We start from the raw sequence: 18,874 nt of genomic DNA, 5'->3' as shown, positions 1-18,874 counted from the left end.
CCAGAAGTAAGTGCTTCCAGCACCTCAAATTCCCTGCTCTGCTCCATGAAATTATTACTTACTATCCAACCAGACCAACTGGAAAGAGTATAGCGCTCGGTACGTAGCAGCAGAGTCCCGGCGGCTGGAAAAGCTGTGTGGACGCATCAACGGCGGGAGGCTATGCGAGCGCGCATCCCGAGCGCGCAGTGCCGCCAACGTGCCATGCGTGATTGACCTCTCCCCAGAGAGCTTTCGACCATGATGGGCGGGCAAAACTGCCATGCCGAGGTCGTCTTCGCAGACGGTGTCGTGTGGCTCGCGCGATTCCGACTGTCCAGTCCCATCTCGCCGCCGCTGGAGGTGCGTGACTACGTGCTGCGGAGTGAAGCCGCAACCATGGAGTTTCTGCAGCGCCACACGCGAATCCCCTCTCCCCGCGTGTTCGACTGGGCCTGCGAGTCGGATCCGGCCAACACGGTGGGTGTTGGCTATATCCTGATGGAGAAGCTGCAGGGCACGTCGTTGGACTGGCAGCGCGCAACCACCGCGCAGAGAGAGAAGGTCGTGCGGCAGCTCGCAGACATACTGCTTGAGATCGAGAGACACCCTTTTGACAGGTTCGGATCCCTGGTGGCGACATCGGCAATGTCCGGAGGCGAGGTGGCATCGCCGGCCGAGATACAGGTCCGCGGTCTGGCGCAACATTCCACCTTTTGGTGCGGTGTGGACGATGGGCCGCCGGGCCCGTTCCGCTCATCACGGGAGGCTTTCCGTGTCCTCGTAGAGGCACACCTCGGGATGATCGCCGGTGGGGAGGTTGAGAGTCGAGACGGTCGAGAACGCCGCCGACGTCTGGCTGGCCCACCGGTTCCGACTCGACGTTTTGGACAGAGTGTGGAAGACGGCTGCAGTGGAAGAGGACGAGAAGTTCTTCTTGAAGCATGCCGATGACAAGGGCGACCACATCTTCGTAAATGCCGACTTTGACATCGTGGGCATCATCGACTGGGAGTGGTGTAGCACGGCGTCCAGGGAGGAGGCCTTTTCCTCGCCGTGCATGATGTGGCCGGTGGCGACGTTCTACGACGGCTCCAACGAGCTGGTAGAAGAAGAATTGCTGCTGGCCCGCGTATTCCGCGAGAGGGACCGCGAGGACCTCGCCCGCTGTGTTCTGGATGGGCGCAAGGTGCAGAGGCTGTTGTTCGCCCTCGGCCCTGGGACGTCACACGAGGACAGGAGGACGTTTGCCTGTCTTTTCATGGGTCTTAAGCGGGCATTCGATCCGGAGCACAGGGGAAAAGAAGTCAAGCGAGGGGGGGAGGAAGAAGGGTGGGAGGCGTGGAGAGCAAGTGCGCTTGTGAAATGGGCACATGACGGTTCGTTAAAGGCTATAAAGAACACATGAAAGTAGCCGGAACGGAACTTGATTGTTCAAAGAGAGCAAGAAGTAGAATACTTTGGGACCCGTAGACTTTGCCTCCCATGACTCTCTGAGATATATTCAATGTCATCTTCTCACGGCTTCCTCCCAAAGTTGACAAACGACTTGTGGCCTGATGTATGTTGGGGGATCGTTCCGGATTCACACGGCAAAGTAATCCAAGTCTGGTCATCGCCCTGTTGGCAATAGGGTGGGCCGGGTCGTTTGACCGACACAAGTAAATCGATGGTTGTGAAATCGTTGCAGCTTGTATTTATTTTCCTAGTCTACTGCCAGTCTACACTTTGTAAACTAGTTTCTTGCCGCTGACCTTGTTCTCCCTCAAAGCCTGCATACCGTCCAGCACGCCCTCCAGACCCTGTCCCAGCTGCACCGGCGGGACCCTGAGCTTCCCCGACGCAAGCAGCTCTCGCGACAAGTCCAAGAACTTGACGGCGTAATCAAAATCTTCTTTAACAGCTGGCTTGGGCCCGTCGGAGAACCTGAATGCCTCCCCAATTGCCGTGTAAGCCAAGGACCGCGTGTCCGTAACGTCACTGCGGGCAGTCGTCCTGGGAAGGAGAGCGTGGTATCTGAGAGTAGTTCCCGGAGGCGGGGACGACGCCAACGCCCCCTCGCAAATCTTGGCCGAGTCCGCCAAGGAGATTGTGTCGAAAGCAATGGCCAGCGAGTCATTTGTGTAGGCGCGGATCTTGGCCGCGCACTCCGGGTCGTTGTAGTCGAAGACGGCCTCGGCGCCAAGAGCCTTGACCAGGTCGTTGTTGCGGGGGGAGCAAGTGGTGATGACCTTGTACCCGGACAACTTGGCGTACTGGATGGCAAATATGCCGGTTGCGGTGCTTCCCCCGTAAATCAAGATGGGAGCCGCGTCCCTGGCGGGCTCGGAGGGGAGAGGAAGACCCAGGGCCTGGTATAAGCTCTGCCCAACCGTGACGACACTGACGCCAACAGTCGCGGCGTCTTCGAAACTAAGATTGTCGGGGATTTTGATCTGGACATCGCCCTTGACGACAATGTACTCGGCAAAGCTGCCGTCTTCGTGTTGGACAACATTGCTGCCGTGGGCCATGCCGCAGATCCGGTCGCCCTTCTTGAACGGCTTCGTCACGCCCGCGCCAACGGCCTCGACAACTCCAGCATAGTCGCAGCCGACTACGGGGCCGGCCTCCTTCACTACGTAATCGACGTGTTTCCAGTCTGTGGGGTTCAGGCCAACCGCCACCGTCTTGACCAGGATGAAGCCATCACGAAGCTTGGGGATGGGTCGGTCAGTCACGACTTTGGCCACTCCCGGGCCCTGGATGACGACTGCTTTCTGGGTGGCGGGCAAAGACATCTTCTTTTTTGAAGCTGTCAAGTGTAGTTTGTAGCCTTGGGAATGGATAGGGTGGGTGGAGAGGGGGTTGGCTGCGCTATTTCACTACATGGTGCTAAGAGGCCAAGCACCCTTATATATCCGGCCGATTCCCGGATTATAAATCGAACTACTCCCAGTTTATGCGCCTAATATGTGGGCCTCGGAGTGTACCAGACCAGCAATCCGGGGCTTTTCTAGGAGTCGTGCTCCGCGTTGCACCAATGAGATATACTCTCCGTCCGCACATGCTTAATAATGCCAGGGCGACTGATACATGGGCACCCGGGTGCCCAAATAGACTAGCGCACCCAGGTGCCCAAATTATGTCAGCACTCCTCTAGCGCTGGGACAGACCCGCAAGACCCGGCTGGAAGATCATTTCAACTAGTTACTCTCTCCAGTTTAATCTACAACTTGACAACAATGCAATCCTCCGTCGCGCTATTCGCTGAGTGCAAAGCTTGTTGCTCATTACTGTCTACCTCTATTCTCTTCCATATTTCTTTCATTCCTCTTCTCTTGTTAGCCAAAGGATGATCACCCATCTCCCGAGCGACCTGGGCTTCAATCCGCTCATCTTCCTGGTTGCTCCAGTCTAGATACGCCACATTTCCTCTTTCGTCCATTCTCTGGACCCTGTCGCAGTGACGCGATGCTTCGACATTTGTTTGTAGTCCAAGCACCACTCGTAACTCCGCTTGTCGTATCTTTGTGGGAGCCCCATCGCTTTGCGATATTGCTGGTTGGTCTTGATGCTGCCAGCAGGTTGCGCAGCGTACCACGCATTTCTAGCAGCTACATATCTCTCATAAATGGCACCCGGGGAATCGTACCGCGGCTCTTCCAAGGTGACACCAGACAAAGACTGGACTTGCTCAACCGTTGGCCCTTCAACGGTCAACATTGGCGGACTGCCGGGCGCGTTGTTTGATGTGGCAAGCGACCCCAAGTCAGTCGACGTATTAAATCTCATGAGAGGAGATGAACGGATGGGTGGCATGCGTGCTGCAAAGGAAGAGGGTTGATCAATCTCTGCCAAGGCATCCGCCACTGCATTTGAACATTGCGACTGCTGGGTCGTTGGCACGATTTCCGGGGGGGCCTTAGAGACACCCGCAGGAGCCATTTCCGCCGTGGCACCTGAAAATGTGACTGAACTTCGAGCTTCCGGCAGAGGTACTACCGGCGACCCCTTGAACTTCAGCGGACAGGACCTCGAGGTCATAATGTGGCCTACCACGTGGCATGCGCTGCAAGTGGGAGCCTTTCTGTTACCCTGGATTCTCTCGAAACCGGATGGTTCGCGTCTTGTGCTCGTTAAGGGTTGAGTCCTATTTAGTTGGTTTGCAGCCCGGCGAGGTTCCAGAACAGGTTTTGGCAGTGCCACCCCTCGCTTTAAGTGCCAATGTGGGTGAAAATGCTCTAACAGAAGACCCTGAGCTTCTTCTTCCAGCTTCTCGAGGGTGTGGGAGCACGGCAACCCATGTGACGAAGTGAAAGTCTGACTACATAGAATCTGACGTGGCTCTTGTAGACATAACTGCCGTTGCCCCTGGACTTTGCGCAAAGCATCATGCGAAACCCTACCTCGTACTGCTTCGAACATGAGCCCGGATACATCTAGAGGTGTGCGTAACTGTTGCGAAGCTCGAATATGTTTAAGTTCCTTGAGTTGGTTTGCGATGGCATGCTTCATGGCTTGCCAAACGTCGAAAAGGTCCAAATTCGATTTCTTAATGTGTGCTTTCATCAGTGAATGGATACCCTCGGCCCTGGGAACGTTCCATTAGCGTCTTGTCAATTGCATATAGTATAAGCCACCTGCCTCGAGGTGGCCACATTGCCGAAATGCAAGTGCATATCCACCCATGCTTTAATGATCATCTCTTTGTACGGCTCGAGCCAATACATCTTGATATACCCTACACACTCTGGATATTTTTCGCCATACTTCAGTTCAAACTTGGCCAGGCGCTCGTCAAATATCTTTTCACTTGGTGAAGCAACAATCGAGTGCCAGGAGGTGTAGAATTCTTCCCATGTGTCATTTTCTGCCCGCTCTGAGGTTTCGTTTTCTTTCTGCACAAAAAAGGGCCGGCAGCGCTGGAGGACCGCTTTGTTGACATGCCAGAGGCAGAGGAGCGCTTTGGTCGTTGGAAACCAATGTGCAGCAGCGTTCATTGCAGCTAGGCATCGATCAGTCAAGACAACTGACGGAAGTTCACGCTGGTAAAGTGACCTGAGATGTTGTAACGCCCAAGAGTAATCCTCTTCCGATTCACCGGATAGAAATGCAAATGCGATACAGAACGACCGCTGGCTAGAATCTACTCCGACCATGTCGAGTAGCGGCATACCGTGTTTATTCGTCTTGTAGGTACAATCCAGCAATAATACGTCCGGGTTGCATTGTAAATACGCCACAGAGTCAGGATGGGCAAAGAAGATAGCCGTCAGTCGATTGTCTACATCCAAGCGGACGCGACACCAAAAGCCCTCGTTATCTAATTGGTCGACTAGGGCTTGAATGCTGCTCTGGCCTTCGCGAAGATCTCTCCTGGTTGCCGCAATCCGGTTGTATATATCCCGCTGAGTTGCAAGTGTTTCTGAGTGGTTATGGAGGTAGGTCCTTATTTCTCGAGGGGCAGTTCCAGACTTCACGAGTTTGGAGACGATCGCCGCATCTTTTCCCACAAGCTTGCGGTGGGCAGGGTGTGCAGAAGGATCATCGCTGGGCGCGTGATTATGTTTAGCACATTCGATGTCTGGTCGATGGCTCAAGACCCATGTACTACCATCTAGCGATTGCTTGGCTAGAACTGAAAACTTGCAGCCAGTTCTTCGGCTCGAAGTGCGTCGCACTCGATCAGTAGAAGGGCTTGGAGGAGGTTTATTCCTATCACAAGCGAATATTACTCTGACTCTGCCATTTGGTGTCTTGAGGGATTTCCCTGTTGTAAATGCGTGCCCTCGAGGTTTCGCCCAAGAATTGATAGCATCAAGTAAGGACTCGCGTGATTCATATGTGCCTTCGGGTGGAAGAACGTCGTCAGGGAATGCTGCCTGATCCATGTTTCATCAATCTGATTGGCGCTGCAATGTGCAGTGGCTGCAGGAACATGCTGGGGCACAGGTTCTGTCCCAGCGCTAGAGGAGTGCTGACATAATTTGGGCACCTGGGTGCGCTAGTCTATTTGGGCACCCGGGTGCCCATGTATCAGTCGCCGAAGCAGCCCCGTTGTATGGACAAAAACTCGCGGCACTCGTCCATGAGGCTGGCTTTCCACCGGGAGTCATCAATATCATCACCGGGGAAGGCCCAGTGGCCGGGCAGGCTCTTGCCGAACATTTGGGGGTCAAGAAGATTTCCTTCACCGGGAGTGCTATTGCGGGTCGTCAAATCATGAAAGCTGCCGCCGACTCCAACTTCAAAAAGGTGTCACTGGAACTTGGAGGCAAAAGCCCGTCCATTGTCTTTCCAGACGCAGATCTCGCGAACGCATTATTCTGGACGACTCTGGGCATTACGGCAAATAACGGGCAGGTCTGCGCCGCAGGATCGCGTATATATGTACACTCGTCGCTATACGAAGAGTTTCTTCGTTCTTTTGGAGAGAAAATTGCGCAGTCGTCGCCTGGTGACCCTCTGTTGCCTGAGACTACAAAAGGCCCAATTGTAAACAAGAAGCAGATGAGCCGGATCCTGGGCTATATCACACATGCAAAGGACTCTGGCCTTAGGGTGATCGGCGGGACCGAAAACATCACTTCTCCGGGATACTTCGTGTCTAGTGTGGCTTTCGCCGATGTACCGAACGACTCGCGTCTCATGCAGGAAGAAATATTTGGCCCTGTAGCGGTATGTCTCACCTCGAAGAGTGACACTTATTCTACCAAGGTCGCTTGATTACTAATTCCTGTCTGCTTAAGTCCATTGCCAAGTTCGAAACGGAAGGAGAAGTCATCGGGTTGGCCAATAACAGTAGCTATGGACTGAGTGCGGCCATTTTTACCAGCAACATTCATCGTGCGGACAGAGTTTCGGCTGCACTCGAGAGTGGCCAGGTCACAGTAAACTGCTGGGGTCTGCTGAACGCCAACGCGCCATTCGGAGGCGTAAAAGAGTCTGGGTTTGGTCGGGATATGGGACAGGAGGCGCTTGAGGACTGGTTGGTGACGAAAACTGTCAAGCACAACATCTTGCCCGCCAAGGGGGAAGAAACCTTGGGTTAGCCAGGCCTCTCAAACCGCTCATATGCAACCAAATAGAAATGGTTTTGCGGATAGAATATTCAGGTAGACGTTGCTCCTTATCGTATCCGTACTGATCGAATTGTTCCCCAACGCTTACCAAACGATGTCCAGCGACGGGAGATGGATGTGACAACGTCTGAAATCTTATTGCACTTGTCCGCCCCAAGGTAATAAGGTAATGCTGATGCGGGAAACGCTTCGTAGCATTGAATTCGTTAGTTTTTACAGGTACCTGTAGGGAGTTATCACAGATAATGACGTGGGTGAGAAGCCTTCGCTCTTGGAAATTGAACGTGCAAGTTGGAACATCACGCCAAGCTCACTTGATAAGCACTGGCAGTGCGCATAAGACGCATAGACGCGATGCTCAAGAATACTAGGAAGAGAAACATAGACAAGGTTAATACTAGCTATGCATTGTTTTTAATGAGTACTTCTCGTTTTTTCAAATTCTCTGGAATGCTGGGTTGTAAGGAACCATTCTAGTAGGGAATTGTCGGGCTGAACTAGTTGCTAAGTAAATATGACGACTGTACCTTCTCTCTCAATATGCCAGGCGTAGCCAAAAGGCCATTGAATAGGCCTCAGCTGATGGCCACTTTGGCCATGTATTCCGACTTTGATTGTCTGAATCAAGTTGGACTTGGACCATGATACCTCCTGAGTGGAACCCATGATGCTCATTGTAATTCTCCTTCCTGCACCTTCTTGCAAGTCTCAAGGCCCCAACCGGTCACACCGATCATTGTCGACTTTCAGCGATAAGAGCCATGCTGCCTCGCCAACCTTGGTCGGCTTTAGTTCCATGTTACTGGCTTTAGCGTGAGCATCGGACCCAGGCGGGCTGGATGTGTCTTCCTGAACAAGCCACCGTGGTGGAAAGATGGAAAAGTCTGCATAGGGTTGCAGAGTATGCTATATATGCTTGGATCCGGGTGGTCGAAGCTAGTGCTGCCAAGGCTGGTGTAAAAGCGGCCGTGGTTATACTGTGACGGCAGTAGTTTCCATGCTAGGCCACAACATTAAAGGGCGTGTGTGCTAAGAAGCTGCGATATGGTGTTGTTGTATTTGTTGTAGATTGCTCACCGTGAGCCTCCCAGTCGTTCGCCAGGCCGTTGGAGCCAATGAGTCCGAGTTTTAGCAATTTGAAGTGACCATCGTAGATCAAGAGAATATAACCACGAACGGGACCATGTGGTAGATCAATACGGTATTTTATACTCCGTGGGATGACAGCAATCTTGTTAGATCTCACTAGAATACGACCAAATTCGGGTTGGACGTCAAGAGCCCCTTGTTACAAGACTATAAGAAATTCGCCGTCGGACGAGTAAAAGGCTTTCTTCGTTGTTGGAAGGATTCTAATTAAGCTAGAGGGCTAAAATTGTAGACGCCTACGAGTCATTACCGTAGCTGCTAAAATATTACATGTTTCTTCTAACAGGTTGGCTTTGGGCTCCCAGCGACGAAATGTACATGCCCAAGCCTGACTTTACAGTCGGATTACCTATACTTCCAAGCTTTCTCAAGACACGAAGCCAGTCTGTAACGTCATCCAGATCGAATGGCCCCCATCTTAGCTGTGGCGGGATTTGATGAATATTGGCCGGCTCCTGAGAGATATCGAACCTCTTAAATTGAATATGTGTCGCAGATGGTAGGATTTTATACAACCAACTCTGCAAGTTTTCGCTCCGAGTCACTATAAAGGCAGGTCCAGAGAGCCTCTCCGTGTAGAGGCCATGAGGCGGCTTTTGGGGCGAATTAGTCGCCACAGGCAAGGCGCCAGGAGCCGCCTCGGTTCCGTTGATGTGGGTTTTGTGAAAAGAGCTCAGCAAAAGAACCTAGACTGTTTGCGGGTGGCAGGACTGTAACTAGACGTACTGATCACTATATGAAGCCATTGAGGGACTGATACTTCCCTGGAATAGAGAAATTGGTCACCGGCATGATTTGGAATGATTCGGCAGTACCACAAGCATGATATCTAGGGCAAAAGTGTAAACGAAGCTGTTTAGTTTTCAAAAAAGGAGTATATGGGAATAGTAAAACACCTGAAAAGTGGCAGAGGAGGGTGACGCGTGTGAAAGTAAGAGCTATTTTATCTTGCATCATGACCAATCAAGGCCTAAGGCCTGTGTTATCGTATTTGGATTATTACTAGGATAATAGTTACGATGACATTGGCTATTTTCAAGTGAATTGGTGTCGTGAGAAGTGGAGCGGTGGGAAAATATATAATTCGATTCAGTTAATGAGGAAATGAACCGCCATAATCGCCGTCTTTTCTATTGTAGTACAGATTAGTCCAAGCATATTCAAAAGCTTACAAGAACTTCTCACAAACCGTCCATGTTACCTACAAAAGCTTCAAACTCGCAGCCTAATTCCGGACAGCTTCGGGATTGATTCCGGCCATCTATCGACAAGTTTTCCGTAAACGCCAACTCGTATTACTGACATCCTTTCTCTAATTAGGTAAAGCGGATTAAATTGATTGCTGAGTAGAGTTTACGAAACGTGGGCAAGCAAGCTCAGCTTAGCTGTAGCTTCCCGCTTTACCTCTTTCATTTACTATATAATAGGAGCGTTCTTAAGCTTTAATTAATTTAAGGAAAAATACTCTTTGGCAATCAATTAATATAAAAACGCCACTAGTAACAGCAGCCACAGCTAGCAACAGCGGCCACAGTAAAGGCGGCCCCGGCAGGGTCTCCGAAGGGCCCCCGGAGGGTGTAATAAAGGCCAGGCTCGACGGTCTACTTGACATATGTATTGACTGAAGTAGCATTGAGTCATCCTCGCCCGCTTTGCCTAGCCCTAGGACAACTCGCTCGTTGGCATCAGGGTCTTGTACACACAGAGAGAATTCTACCTCCTCCCCTGTCCTTTCCTTTGCCGAGAATTGTCTCGTAATCTCCCATCAGGTCTATACAAGTGTGAATTAAGTTGTCCTTCCCTCTGCATTGTCCGCTACTATTTAGCAGGCTATCTCGCTCAAGCCACAAGGCCATGGCATCCCAATTCAGTTTACCTTGCCTCGTAACTTGCCAGGTCTAAATAATACTGCTCAGAGAGACATTTACCAGGGCTTCGAATGTGTCTTTGAGTGTCATTTAGTTCGGTTTGCAAAACTACGTCACGCAACGGTGCGGCATTGGACGAAGAGTGACGATGATGAAAGGATAACTAGGAGATGCATTAACTCGAAATACTATTAGATAGACTAATCGCAATCCCCAAATAATAGCATCGTCAACAACTAATCTCTGCCCATAACACTCTCGGGTTGGTGATGATATAACTGAACCAGTCGCACCACGTGGCTCGCGCATCGTCGGCCAGTCACGGGAATCTGGGGAAATGTGAGATCGGAGACGGCAAACGAAACACATTGGTATGCGGCCATCCCCCTGCGCCTGTCCTTCCCTCTCCTCCTTCCCCGGGTTCAATATATCATCCAGGACCACTGGCATGTGTTGCTAGAAATACATCACTGTCCAAATAAAACTGAGTGGTGCCCGCGCAATGCATCGTGAGCCGAGAGTTGCCAATGTCCTGCCACAGACGACGGTGTCCTACAACAGACGCCAAGTCCCATTGGCGTGCAACGCATGTCGCCAACGTCGGGTGATTTCCTGACATCCATTTCTCCTTGGATCATAATGTAATAATAACTGTATCAGGTAAAGTGTACGGGCACGTTGCGTTGTTCATTTTGCCTCGAAAGCGACCAAAGGTGCGTTTGTAATGATAAGAATCAGGGAAGACGTGGGCCGGGGTCTCTCGGCAACACCAAGAACGAGTAATTGATGAGCTTGACCTGGCGCCACATCTGAGAGACTCTTGTGCTAGCAAAATCTTCCTAGTCGGTGATCCGAAATGGAAGCCCATCGTACCAGTGTCAGCCGTGAACGTGAATCTCTGTCTGCCTCCCGGGAAAGAAAACAATAGTGGGCTCATAGGAGATGCGGCCAGTTATTCTGACGCACAAAGCAATACATTTTATGAAAGCTCATCACACAGTATCCCAGGTCCCTACACATAGAAACCCAACCTAGGAGAGATTCTTGCTAGCAGTACATCCCGGAACGGTTTGGAGTATGTTCAATTCCAATCGGCGTAGTTTTCCCTCGGAATACTCGTTCTGACTACATGTAAGATCATGTACAGATTCAAACCTGGTAGTTCATTTACTAGAGCTTTTCTACTCCAATAGTTTGCAGGTAATCCCAGAATCGACCTTCTTTCCAGTGCTCAGTGCCAAGACCGCATTCCCTGGCCTCATATATTCCATATGCGCCTGCAATGTAGCATTCTTGGTGCAACCTATTGCTAGAATTCAGGCACGGGGAGAACCAGGGACTGGAGAGGATTTCAAAGAGCTCTTAAGTGCTTCCGTGCGCAACTGGGACGAAACTAGTAAAACATGGACTACCTCAGAACATTCTGTGTACTCATAGCGTACGACGCGGTCAGATGGAATGGCCAAGAAGCATGGCTAAATATCGGTGAGTCACACGGTCTGTGCTCCTGCCCAGAATAATTGATTCTTTCTGCCAGCCATTAACAAATACTGGTAGGACTCTCAAAGACCCTTGCGCAGCTGTATCGGGGGCATGGCCAACACGCCATTGATGAGGTGCAGGCTCTAGATGGGATGAAGAGATACCTTGAAAGGTTGAAACTGCCAATTGCTTAGGTCACTCAGCTTTACAATCTTCTATTCTGATCCGGCCTCTGGCCCGGCTGTCACGCCATCATGTCCCGCTATTCGTCCTCATAAGCTTTTTGGTTTAGTTTGGGAGGTCGGAGTTCACCAGCCCGGAGGTGGATCTCCTTCCCCGCTAAGCATGCCGGGCCCTGTCCAATCGCTATGCCGACTATGAACCAGCCCCCAACGGCGAAATCTCGGCATCTTGCTTGGATATATTGACAGGGCCACGCACCACATATCTATGCGTCTATTTTTGGTTCTCACACCACTGGAAGAGTCTGACACTCCTGTGACCCTAGTTCGCTATCAGATCATTCGCGTGAACATGAGAAAGTTCATCGCAACCCGCGCATCTATACCTGCTACTAGCTGCTGCTGGAGTCTTGTCCATGTATAAATTGGCCCAGTGTATGAGGCTGAAACTGGTTGGATTCATCTTCACAGCCTCAACGGCTATATGATAGCGGTGGTAACTTTATCCATGGCGTGTCTGTCCTATAGTGTAAAAACAGGTACCGGCGGCTCCAAAATACAGGTACTGGTACTTGGGTCCAAATGGGTCCCGATTTACCATAGGAATTTGCTCTCTTTTGAATAATTAATACCTATCAGTATCATAAGTGACACCCGGGGTACCCAAACAGGGATTGTTTTACACCTGACTCTGTCCATTTGAGTTTACTCAGGTCCGGCATGCACGTGGCTGACTCGTACGGCTCAACATAGTCTGATGCAGGGTCCAGTGGGACAAAGCAGTTTTTCTTGTTTGCCCGTGTTAAAGCCGGGCAATCCGACAGTTGTTGCGTGAAATGCAATACACCAGACTCCGTGGCGTCTTCAGTCTAGCGCTGGCTTCCTCACCCGCTCACTAACTAACTCCGGGCATGGGCACTTAACTCCAGGCACTTGTTCGGCATCGAGCCGAATCTGATCTGTAATCATCTCCACTCGTTAATCTAGAAAGGATAACCCTTAGACAATGACGACACAGTGATTGGATATACTGTTCCCGAACAGAGCAGCGGTGAATATTCTCGCGCTTCGAAGGGTCATGTGATGAGGAATGCCACAAGAAGAGCTACTGATCTTCTTAAGAGCCCAGCTGTCTTCCCTCTTTTTTTTCGGGGATACACGTATCATTTGACCTTCGAAACCGCCATCTTCTCGACACTGGAACCATGGCTACCCCTACCGCTGGTAAAGTAAGAACCTGGTCCCCTCCTGCAGCTCCGTTCAACTGCAACATGAAGCTCAGCCGCCGCAAAGTCTGGTGACAGAGTCGTCTCATCGATCCGCAGCTAACTAAGAGTAACTTATTAGACAATCACTTGCAAGGTCAATACTTGCCCAATGCATACGTGCACCTTCAAATAACTGAATTGGTTACTGATGCTTATCAGGCTGCCGTCGCTTGGCACGCAGGCGAGCCATTCTCCATCGAGGACGTCCAGGTCGCGCCTCCCAAGGCATATGAAGTTCGGATCCAGATTCTTCACACAGGAGTCTGCCATACGGGTGCGTTTATTTCTAGCCTTTCGGCCTCTTTGAATTTGATTCCGGTTCTCAATGATTAATCGCCCCTTCGCTTGCACATAGATGCCTATACTCTGTCTGGCAAAGACCCCGAGGGCGCCTTTCCTGTTATTCTTGGCCACGAGGGCGCAGGCATCGTTGAGTCGGTCGGCGAAGGCGTTACGACCGTGAAGCCTGGGGACCAAGTGATTACTCTCTAGTACGCTTTCTACCGTTTTGCCATATCTGACCATCGTGAATACGTTACTCATTGCTGCCAGCACTCCTGAATGCGGCGAGTGTAAATTTTGCAAGTCTAGCAAGACCAACCTATGCCAAAAGATTCGTGCCACCCAGGGTAGGGGCGTCATGCCCGATGGGACTACCCGCTTCAAGGCACGGGGCAAAGACATATTGCACTATATGGGAACGTCAGCATTCTCACAGTACACAGTTGTCGCTGATATCTCAGTTGTGGCCGTAACGCCAAGAGCCCCGACTGAAAGTGCGTGCCTGTTGGGCTGCGGGATTACAACTGGCTATGGCGCTGCAACAGTCGTCGCAGGCATTGAGAATGGATCCAACATAGCTGTGTTCGGCGCTGGCTGCATTGGCTTGTCTGTGATTGAGGGAGCAGTCAAAAACAAGGCCAACAAGATTATTGTAGTGGATGTGAACGACGACAAGAAGACTTGGGCGGAGAAATTCGGCGCCACTGACTTCATCAACCCTACCAAGCTCGTAGGTGAAAAGACAATTCAGGAGCAGATCATCGAGATGACTGACGGAGGGTGTGATTACACGTTTGACTGCACGGGCAACGTTGGCGTCATGAGATCTGCTCTTGAATCCTGTCACAAAGGCTGGGGTGAAAGCATCATCATCGGCGTCGCTGCCGCTGGCCAGGAGATCTCCACTAGACGTAAGTCTATCTCCCGAAACACGATCAGCAGTCCGTTTCTCACTAACCGAATAGCTTTCCAATTGGTCACTGGACGCGTCTGGAAGGGCTGCGCGTACGGCGGCATCAAAGGTCGCTCTCAGTTACCCGGTCTTGTCGAGGATTACGTCCAGGGCTACCTCAAAGTTGACGATTACATTACCCATCGAGAATCTCTGAGCTCCATCAATACCGCCTTCCAACACATGAAATCTGGCAACTGCATTCGATGTGTCTTGGATATGAAGGCTTAAGCACAGCTGGGCGAGCGCGCTGCAGATTGTAGGGCATGATAAAAACATAGAGAGTAGCGTTTTCAGGACATCTTGGCAAATTCAAATAGAAATCGCGTATGTTTATATGAGCATTAGCCAGTGTGCTCTATGATTTACAGATTTTTGGAAACGTGTTGTGTCACTTGTACGAGCCCATTATCTTGTCCTATATTACAAGACTTACAAGACTGATTGCATGTAGACAGTGGCTCATGGAGAAACTGAAGCATTTGCCCACAAGAGACAATTAACACTGTCGCACAGAAATCGATGCCATCAGTGAACCGAAAGTGCGCCAGGTAGTAGTAGCCTTTGGTCTGATTCGTTGGAGTGGCATGCCTTTAATACGGATCGAACTGCTATATCATAGACTTCCAAAAACATATCACGGGCAGACATCATTCCGAGAAGTCATCGGTGGAGAGATATCTGCTTAATATAATGGCGAGCCGGTGATTCTAGATACCATGACTGCATGACTGGATGCTGAAGAGAGTGTCAAGATTTTGCAAATTCACCATCGCACTATTTACCTAATACTGAGCTTGTTTGTATTCAGTCGTCTTGGTCCAGATAGGGTCTTGTCTTGGCCTAGTCTACAGCTTCATTCTCCCCCTCGAAAGACGCGCGTAACCCGTTCATCTCTCCCCCATCAGCCGCTTGGTGCCAAAACCACATTCGACCATTGTAGATATATGACCTATCCGTCAGTCACCAGAAAACATCCATACAACATGATCGATCGATTGCTTCTTCTCCCCTCTCGCTAGGATTCAGAGAAATGGACCCCTGTCTTCTTTGCTGTAAACACGGCGATCAAGTCCATAAGCGGTGGTGAAAGGGCGTCATAAGTCTCCAGTCCGAGTAGTTTGAACTTGGCCCTCACGTCAGCCATGCGCTGGGGATCAAACCCCTGCTCAATGATGGATGACACGAAGCCAGCAAATTGAGGCTCTTGCCACCCCTTGTCGTCAGACAACTCTACATGCACGAAATCCAGCCCCTTGAATGGATGGTCTTTTTCAATTCGGCCGTACAAGTGAACACCGCAGTCTTTGCAAGCGTGTCGTTGGATTGCTGCCGTTTTGTCCACGATGACGAGCTTCGATTCATTGGCGGTGACGGAGAGATATTCACGAGGCACAACGCCAACGATGGAGAAAAGGGCCCCAGATGGTTTCCAGCACTTGGAACAGCCGCAAGCGTGATTGTGGGCGACATTGCTGTTGATCGAAACTGCCACCTTGTTGGACGGACAATGGCAGTATAGGGTTCCGCCAGCAAAATTGGCTTTGCCTTTGACGATACCACCGTCGATAAGGGGATGAAGGGAAAGTGTCATTGTAGCAAGTATGATAGACAGTGTCTTGTGATGGGTTCTTTTGTACATGGAGTACAAGCAGCCAAATTATCGGCGATTGCAACGATTTATATACTTGTGGTCCTGCAACGAGGCCAAAGAGGCCACCAGTCGTACGGGAAAAGGCCGGCCAAAGGCCATATTGTTAGTTCTCCTTGCGACAGAGAATATCGACAGCTCTGATCCCGGCGCCACCGGTGGTCAGACTTGTCGACTTCGCCGATGAGCGGGGCTAATATGAATAAGGTGTAAACAATCCCTGTTTGGGTACCCACGGGTGTCATTCGTGATGACACTGATACGTATTTCAAATAAAGTGAATTCTTATAGTAAATCCGGACCCATCTAGACCCAAGTAAGTACCAGTACCTGTATTTTGTTCCCGGGGGTGACTACCTATTCTACAGCATAAATATAAATCGAATCCCGAAGCCGCAATTGTCCCGAATTCCCGAGCAAGTAGCGAGCCAAGACTCGCCGTGTGACGCATAGCATGCCGACGCATTGACGCCTTTTGTAGTACTGGACTTTAGTTAAGTCCGAAGTTTCAGTATTTTACCGGAAACGTTCTGCCGTATCTGGAAGCCGGATTGACGGAATCGCCGGGTTCACAGTTTGGATTTCGTCCCGCAGCGAAACCATATGAGACAAGATAATTGGTCGTACGAAAAAAAAAAAAACGACAATAACATGAATCAGGATAAGTCTCCATCTCTAGGAGGCCTCCATTTTTTGGTAGCTCAACAAGAATTGACGACACATCTATCGCTTGGCTTGACCTGCCTCTGACATATTCAGACGGTAATATACCAACGGCGACACATGCTATTGGTTGGGCACGACCGCCGTTGACTTGTCCTTGTTGCGTATAAAAATGACGAGTTGCTACGTGGCGTCGGGGAATCCCATGCGAAATTCTACGCTACATCTCACAGCCAATTTCCTTCGTTACCCTCGCCTCGCTTACTACACGTATTACACCACTACGCCTTGACGGCGACGGATCAACAATGGCACAGAAGCAGAAAGTAGTCATCATCGGTAGTGGATGGGGAGGTTATCGGCTGGGGTATGGCATCGACCACCGCAAGTACGACGTCACCCTCATTTCGCCCGAAAACACTTCCGCAGTGACGCCTCTCCTTGCCAGTGCTGCCTGCGGGCTCTTTGATCCTCGTCTTGCTCATGAGCCCATACGTCGAAGGGACTTCCATGCCAGGTATATCAAGGCGTATGTCATTGATATCGATTTCGATACGCAGACAGTCATCTGCCAACCGGCCTTTGAACAGTTGAAGGATGAGCGATTCAACGTGTCCTATGACAAGGTGGTCATTACGCCAGGATGTCGCAGCAACACATTTGGTATTCCCGGCGTGGAGGAGAACGCAATCTTCGTGAAAAATGTGGCCAACGCAAACACGATGCGCAGCCGGCTCAACGACTTACTCGAGATGGCGTCGTTGCCTGGTGTGTCAGAAGATCGCCAGAGGGAGCTGCTTCATGCCGTCATCGTTGGGGGCGGTCCTACAGGCATTGAGGTGGCAGCCGAGTTGACGGATCTCTTTGACGGCGAGGTGGGCCTTTTATTTCCACACCTCAAGGGCAAGGCATCGGTAGCTGTACACGATGTTGCGCCCCATATCCTGGCGCCGTTCGATCGCAAGCTATCGGAATACGCATGCAGGACGCTCAAGAGCAACAAGGTCCACGTCAAGGTGAATTCGCACATCCTGGGGGTCACGCGGGACACCATTGAGACAAGGGAGCATGGCGTCACCGGCTACGGCATGCTCATCTGGGCTACCGGGAACAAATCTATACCGCTGATAGACAAACTGAAACTTAAAAAGACCGACAACGGCTTAACACGACTTTTGACAAATGATCGTCTCAACGTACTTATGCTGGATGGTAGCGTTCTCCCCAATGTGTTTGCGATGGGCGATGCTGCCGATATTGAGGGGGGCACACTACCAACCACGGCCGAGGTAGCTATTCAAAAGGCCGACTATCTCATTAAGCTTCTCAATAACGGCGGCGAAAATATACCTCAGCCATTTGAGTATAAGCAGCGCTCATTGGTGACGTATGTAGGTGGGCGGGACGGGGTAATCCAGGGGAAACGAGAGTATACGGGCTATGGCGCATGGCTGAGTTGGAGGTCCGGCAACTTTTTCTGGACGAAGTCATGGCGGAGGAGAGTGTTGATGTGCTATGCCTGGGCAATGAATTGGCTAGACGGGAGGGAGATAATTCGAAATTAGCAGCCGTGATATCGGTCTTTGTGCTACGGCCAGGGGCCTCGGAGAAAACGACTGAGGCACTGGCTCATTTAAGAACCTTTGTAGATAGAATAGGATAATGCAATGCTAAGCTTATAGAATATGAATCATTGAAGTACGAATAATCCGCCAAAGACGAAATCTTGTTTCGCGGACCGATGTTCACTAAAACAATGATCCAGCTGGCTTGTTTGGCAGAAGATCAGGAAACTTGGTAGTGCAGCGACGGACCACATCGTCGGATTTGGTACAATGTTGTAACAGACGCGTTGCATCAACCCACTTTTCATCCTTTCCCGCTGTCAAATCCTGGAAGATAGTGTCGATCTTCTTGGGGTCTTTGATGGCATTCATCCCCTGCCCGGTGGCCTCGAAACACCACAGAATCAAGGCCACAAGTCCCGCTGCGATGGCCGTAGCGGCTGAACTGCCAATGCTTTTCACGTCAGGTCGGACACCCCCTCCAGGAAAGAGATAGTCGACCCGTGCAACATTGACACTCGACGAGCCTTTGCCACCTTCCTTCGCTGACCCGACCCTCTTGACGTATGCCTGGACATTGCTAGGGAAGGTCTCCACGGCCTGACTATACAAATGCAAGTCCTCTGCAGCGCAGTACATGAGGATGCCATCGCTGCCAGCACCCTAGATCCCCATCTTCAGCTTTGACATGTCTGGTTGGCTTGGGCCGTCCGCTACCAGGCTCCAACTCATAGGGATCATGTCGACTTTCTTACTACGAGCCCATTTG

At 50.8% G+C, this 18,874-nt stretch overlaps 7 protein-coding genes across 7 annotated transcripts; 4 read left to right on the top strand and 3 right to left on the bottom strand.

Moving 5' to 3' along the window:
* Positions 1-240: 240 nt before the first annotated feature.
* On the top strand, positions 241-1,387 carry J3458_004956 (uncharacterized protein; the record flags this gene model as incomplete). Its single annotated transcript, XM_066118522.1, has 2 exons — positions 241-762; positions 812-1,387. The coding sequence occupies 2 exons, from the start codon at positions 241-243 to the stop codon at positions 1,385-1,387; spliced, it is 1,098 nt and encodes a 365-aa protein (XP_065976042.1).
* A 266-nt stretch (positions 1,388-1,653) lies between these two features.
* On the bottom strand, positions 1,654-2,815 carry J3458_004955 (uncharacterized protein). The gene has a single exon (XM_007810448.2). The coding sequence runs from the start codon at positions 2,757-2,759 to the stop codon at positions 1,701-1,703; it is 1,059 nt and encodes a 352-aa protein (XP_007808639.1). The 5' UTR covers positions 2,760-2,815; the 3' UTR covers positions 1,654-1,700.
* A 3,227-nt stretch (positions 2,816-6,042) lies between these two features.
* On the top strand, positions 6,043-7,381 carry J3458_004954 (uncharacterized protein). The gene is made up of 2 exons (XM_066118521.1): positions 6,043-6,639; positions 6,711-7,381. The coding sequence occupies exons 1-2, from the start codon at positions 6,184-6,186 to the stop codon at positions 7,011-7,013; spliced, it is 759 nt and encodes a 252-aa protein (XP_065976041.1). The 5' UTR covers positions 6,043-6,183; the 3' UTR covers positions 7,014-7,381.
* Positions 7,382-12,929: 5,548 nt separating this feature from the next.
* FDH1_1 (formate dehydrogenase (NAD+)) lies at positions 12,930-14,568 on the top strand (the record flags this gene model as incomplete). Its single annotated transcript, XM_066118520.1, has 5 exons — positions 12,930-12,948; positions 13,072-13,266; positions 13,348-13,483; positions 13,545-14,185; positions 14,240-14,568. 5 exons carry the CDS (start codon positions 12,930-12,932, stop codon positions 14,455-14,457), a joined length of 1,209 nt encoding a protein of 402 aa, XP_065976040.1. The 3' UTR covers positions 14,458-14,568.
* A 488-nt stretch (positions 14,569-15,056) lies between these two features.
* J3458_004952 (uncharacterized protein) lies at positions 15,057-15,847 on the bottom strand. The gene has a single exon (XM_066118519.1). It carries the CDS (start codon positions 15,818-15,820, stop codon positions 15,245-15,247), a length of 576 nt encoding a protein of 191 aa, XP_065976039.1. The 5' UTR covers positions 15,821-15,847; the 3' UTR covers positions 15,057-15,244.
* A 1,001-nt stretch (positions 15,848-16,848) lies between these two features.
* On the top strand, positions 16,849-18,105 carry J3458_004951 (uncharacterized protein; the record flags this gene model as incomplete). The annotated part of the gene is made up of 1 exon (XM_066118518.1): positions 16,849-18,105. One exon carries the CDS (start codon positions 16,849-16,851, stop codon positions 18,103-18,105), a length of 1,257 nt encoding a protein of 418 aa, XP_065976038.1.
* Positions 18,106-18,288: 183 nt separating this feature from the next.
* J3458_004950 (uncharacterized protein) lies at positions 18,289-18,744 on the bottom strand (the record flags this gene model as incomplete). The annotated part of the gene is made up of 1 exon (XM_066118517.1): positions 18,289-18,744. One exon carries the CDS (start codon positions 18,742-18,744, stop codon positions 18,289-18,291), a length of 456 nt encoding a protein of 151 aa, XP_065976037.1.
* Positions 18,745-18,874: the final 130 nt, after the last annotated feature.

Source organism: Metarhizium acridum, assembly GCF_019434415.1.
Source record: "Metarhizium acridum strain ARSEF 324 chromosome Unknown scaffold_31, whole genome shotgun sequence".
In the NCBI taxonomy this organism is placed as follows: Eukaryota; Fungi; Ascomycota; class Sordariomycetes; order Hypocreales; family Clavicipitaceae; genus Metarhizium; species Metarhizium acridum.
The sequence above is the reverse complement of the archived record's forward strand: the minus strand, read 5'-3'. Positions and strand labels throughout refer to the sequence as shown.

What these genes read in the sequence shown, in the direction of transcription:
- J3458_004954 (XM_066118521.1), top strand. Translation starts at nt 6,184, where the DNA reads ATGAAAGCTGCCGCCGACTCCAACTTCAAAAAGGTGTCACTGGAACTT. An exon ending in AAATATTTGGCCCTGTAGCG is followed by an intron (nt 6,640 to 6,710) that starts GTATGTCTCACC and finishes TGTCTGCTTAAG; the next exon opens with TCCATTGCCAAGTTCGAAAC.
- J3458_004955 (XM_007810448.2), bottom strand. Translation starts at nt 2,759, where the DNA reads ATGTCTTTGCCCGCCACCCAGAAAGCAGTCGTCATCCAGGGCCCGGGA.
- J3458_004952 (XM_066118519.1), bottom strand. Translation starts at nt 15,820, where the DNA reads ATGACACTTTCCCTTCATCCCCTTATCGACGGTGGTATCGTCAAAGGC.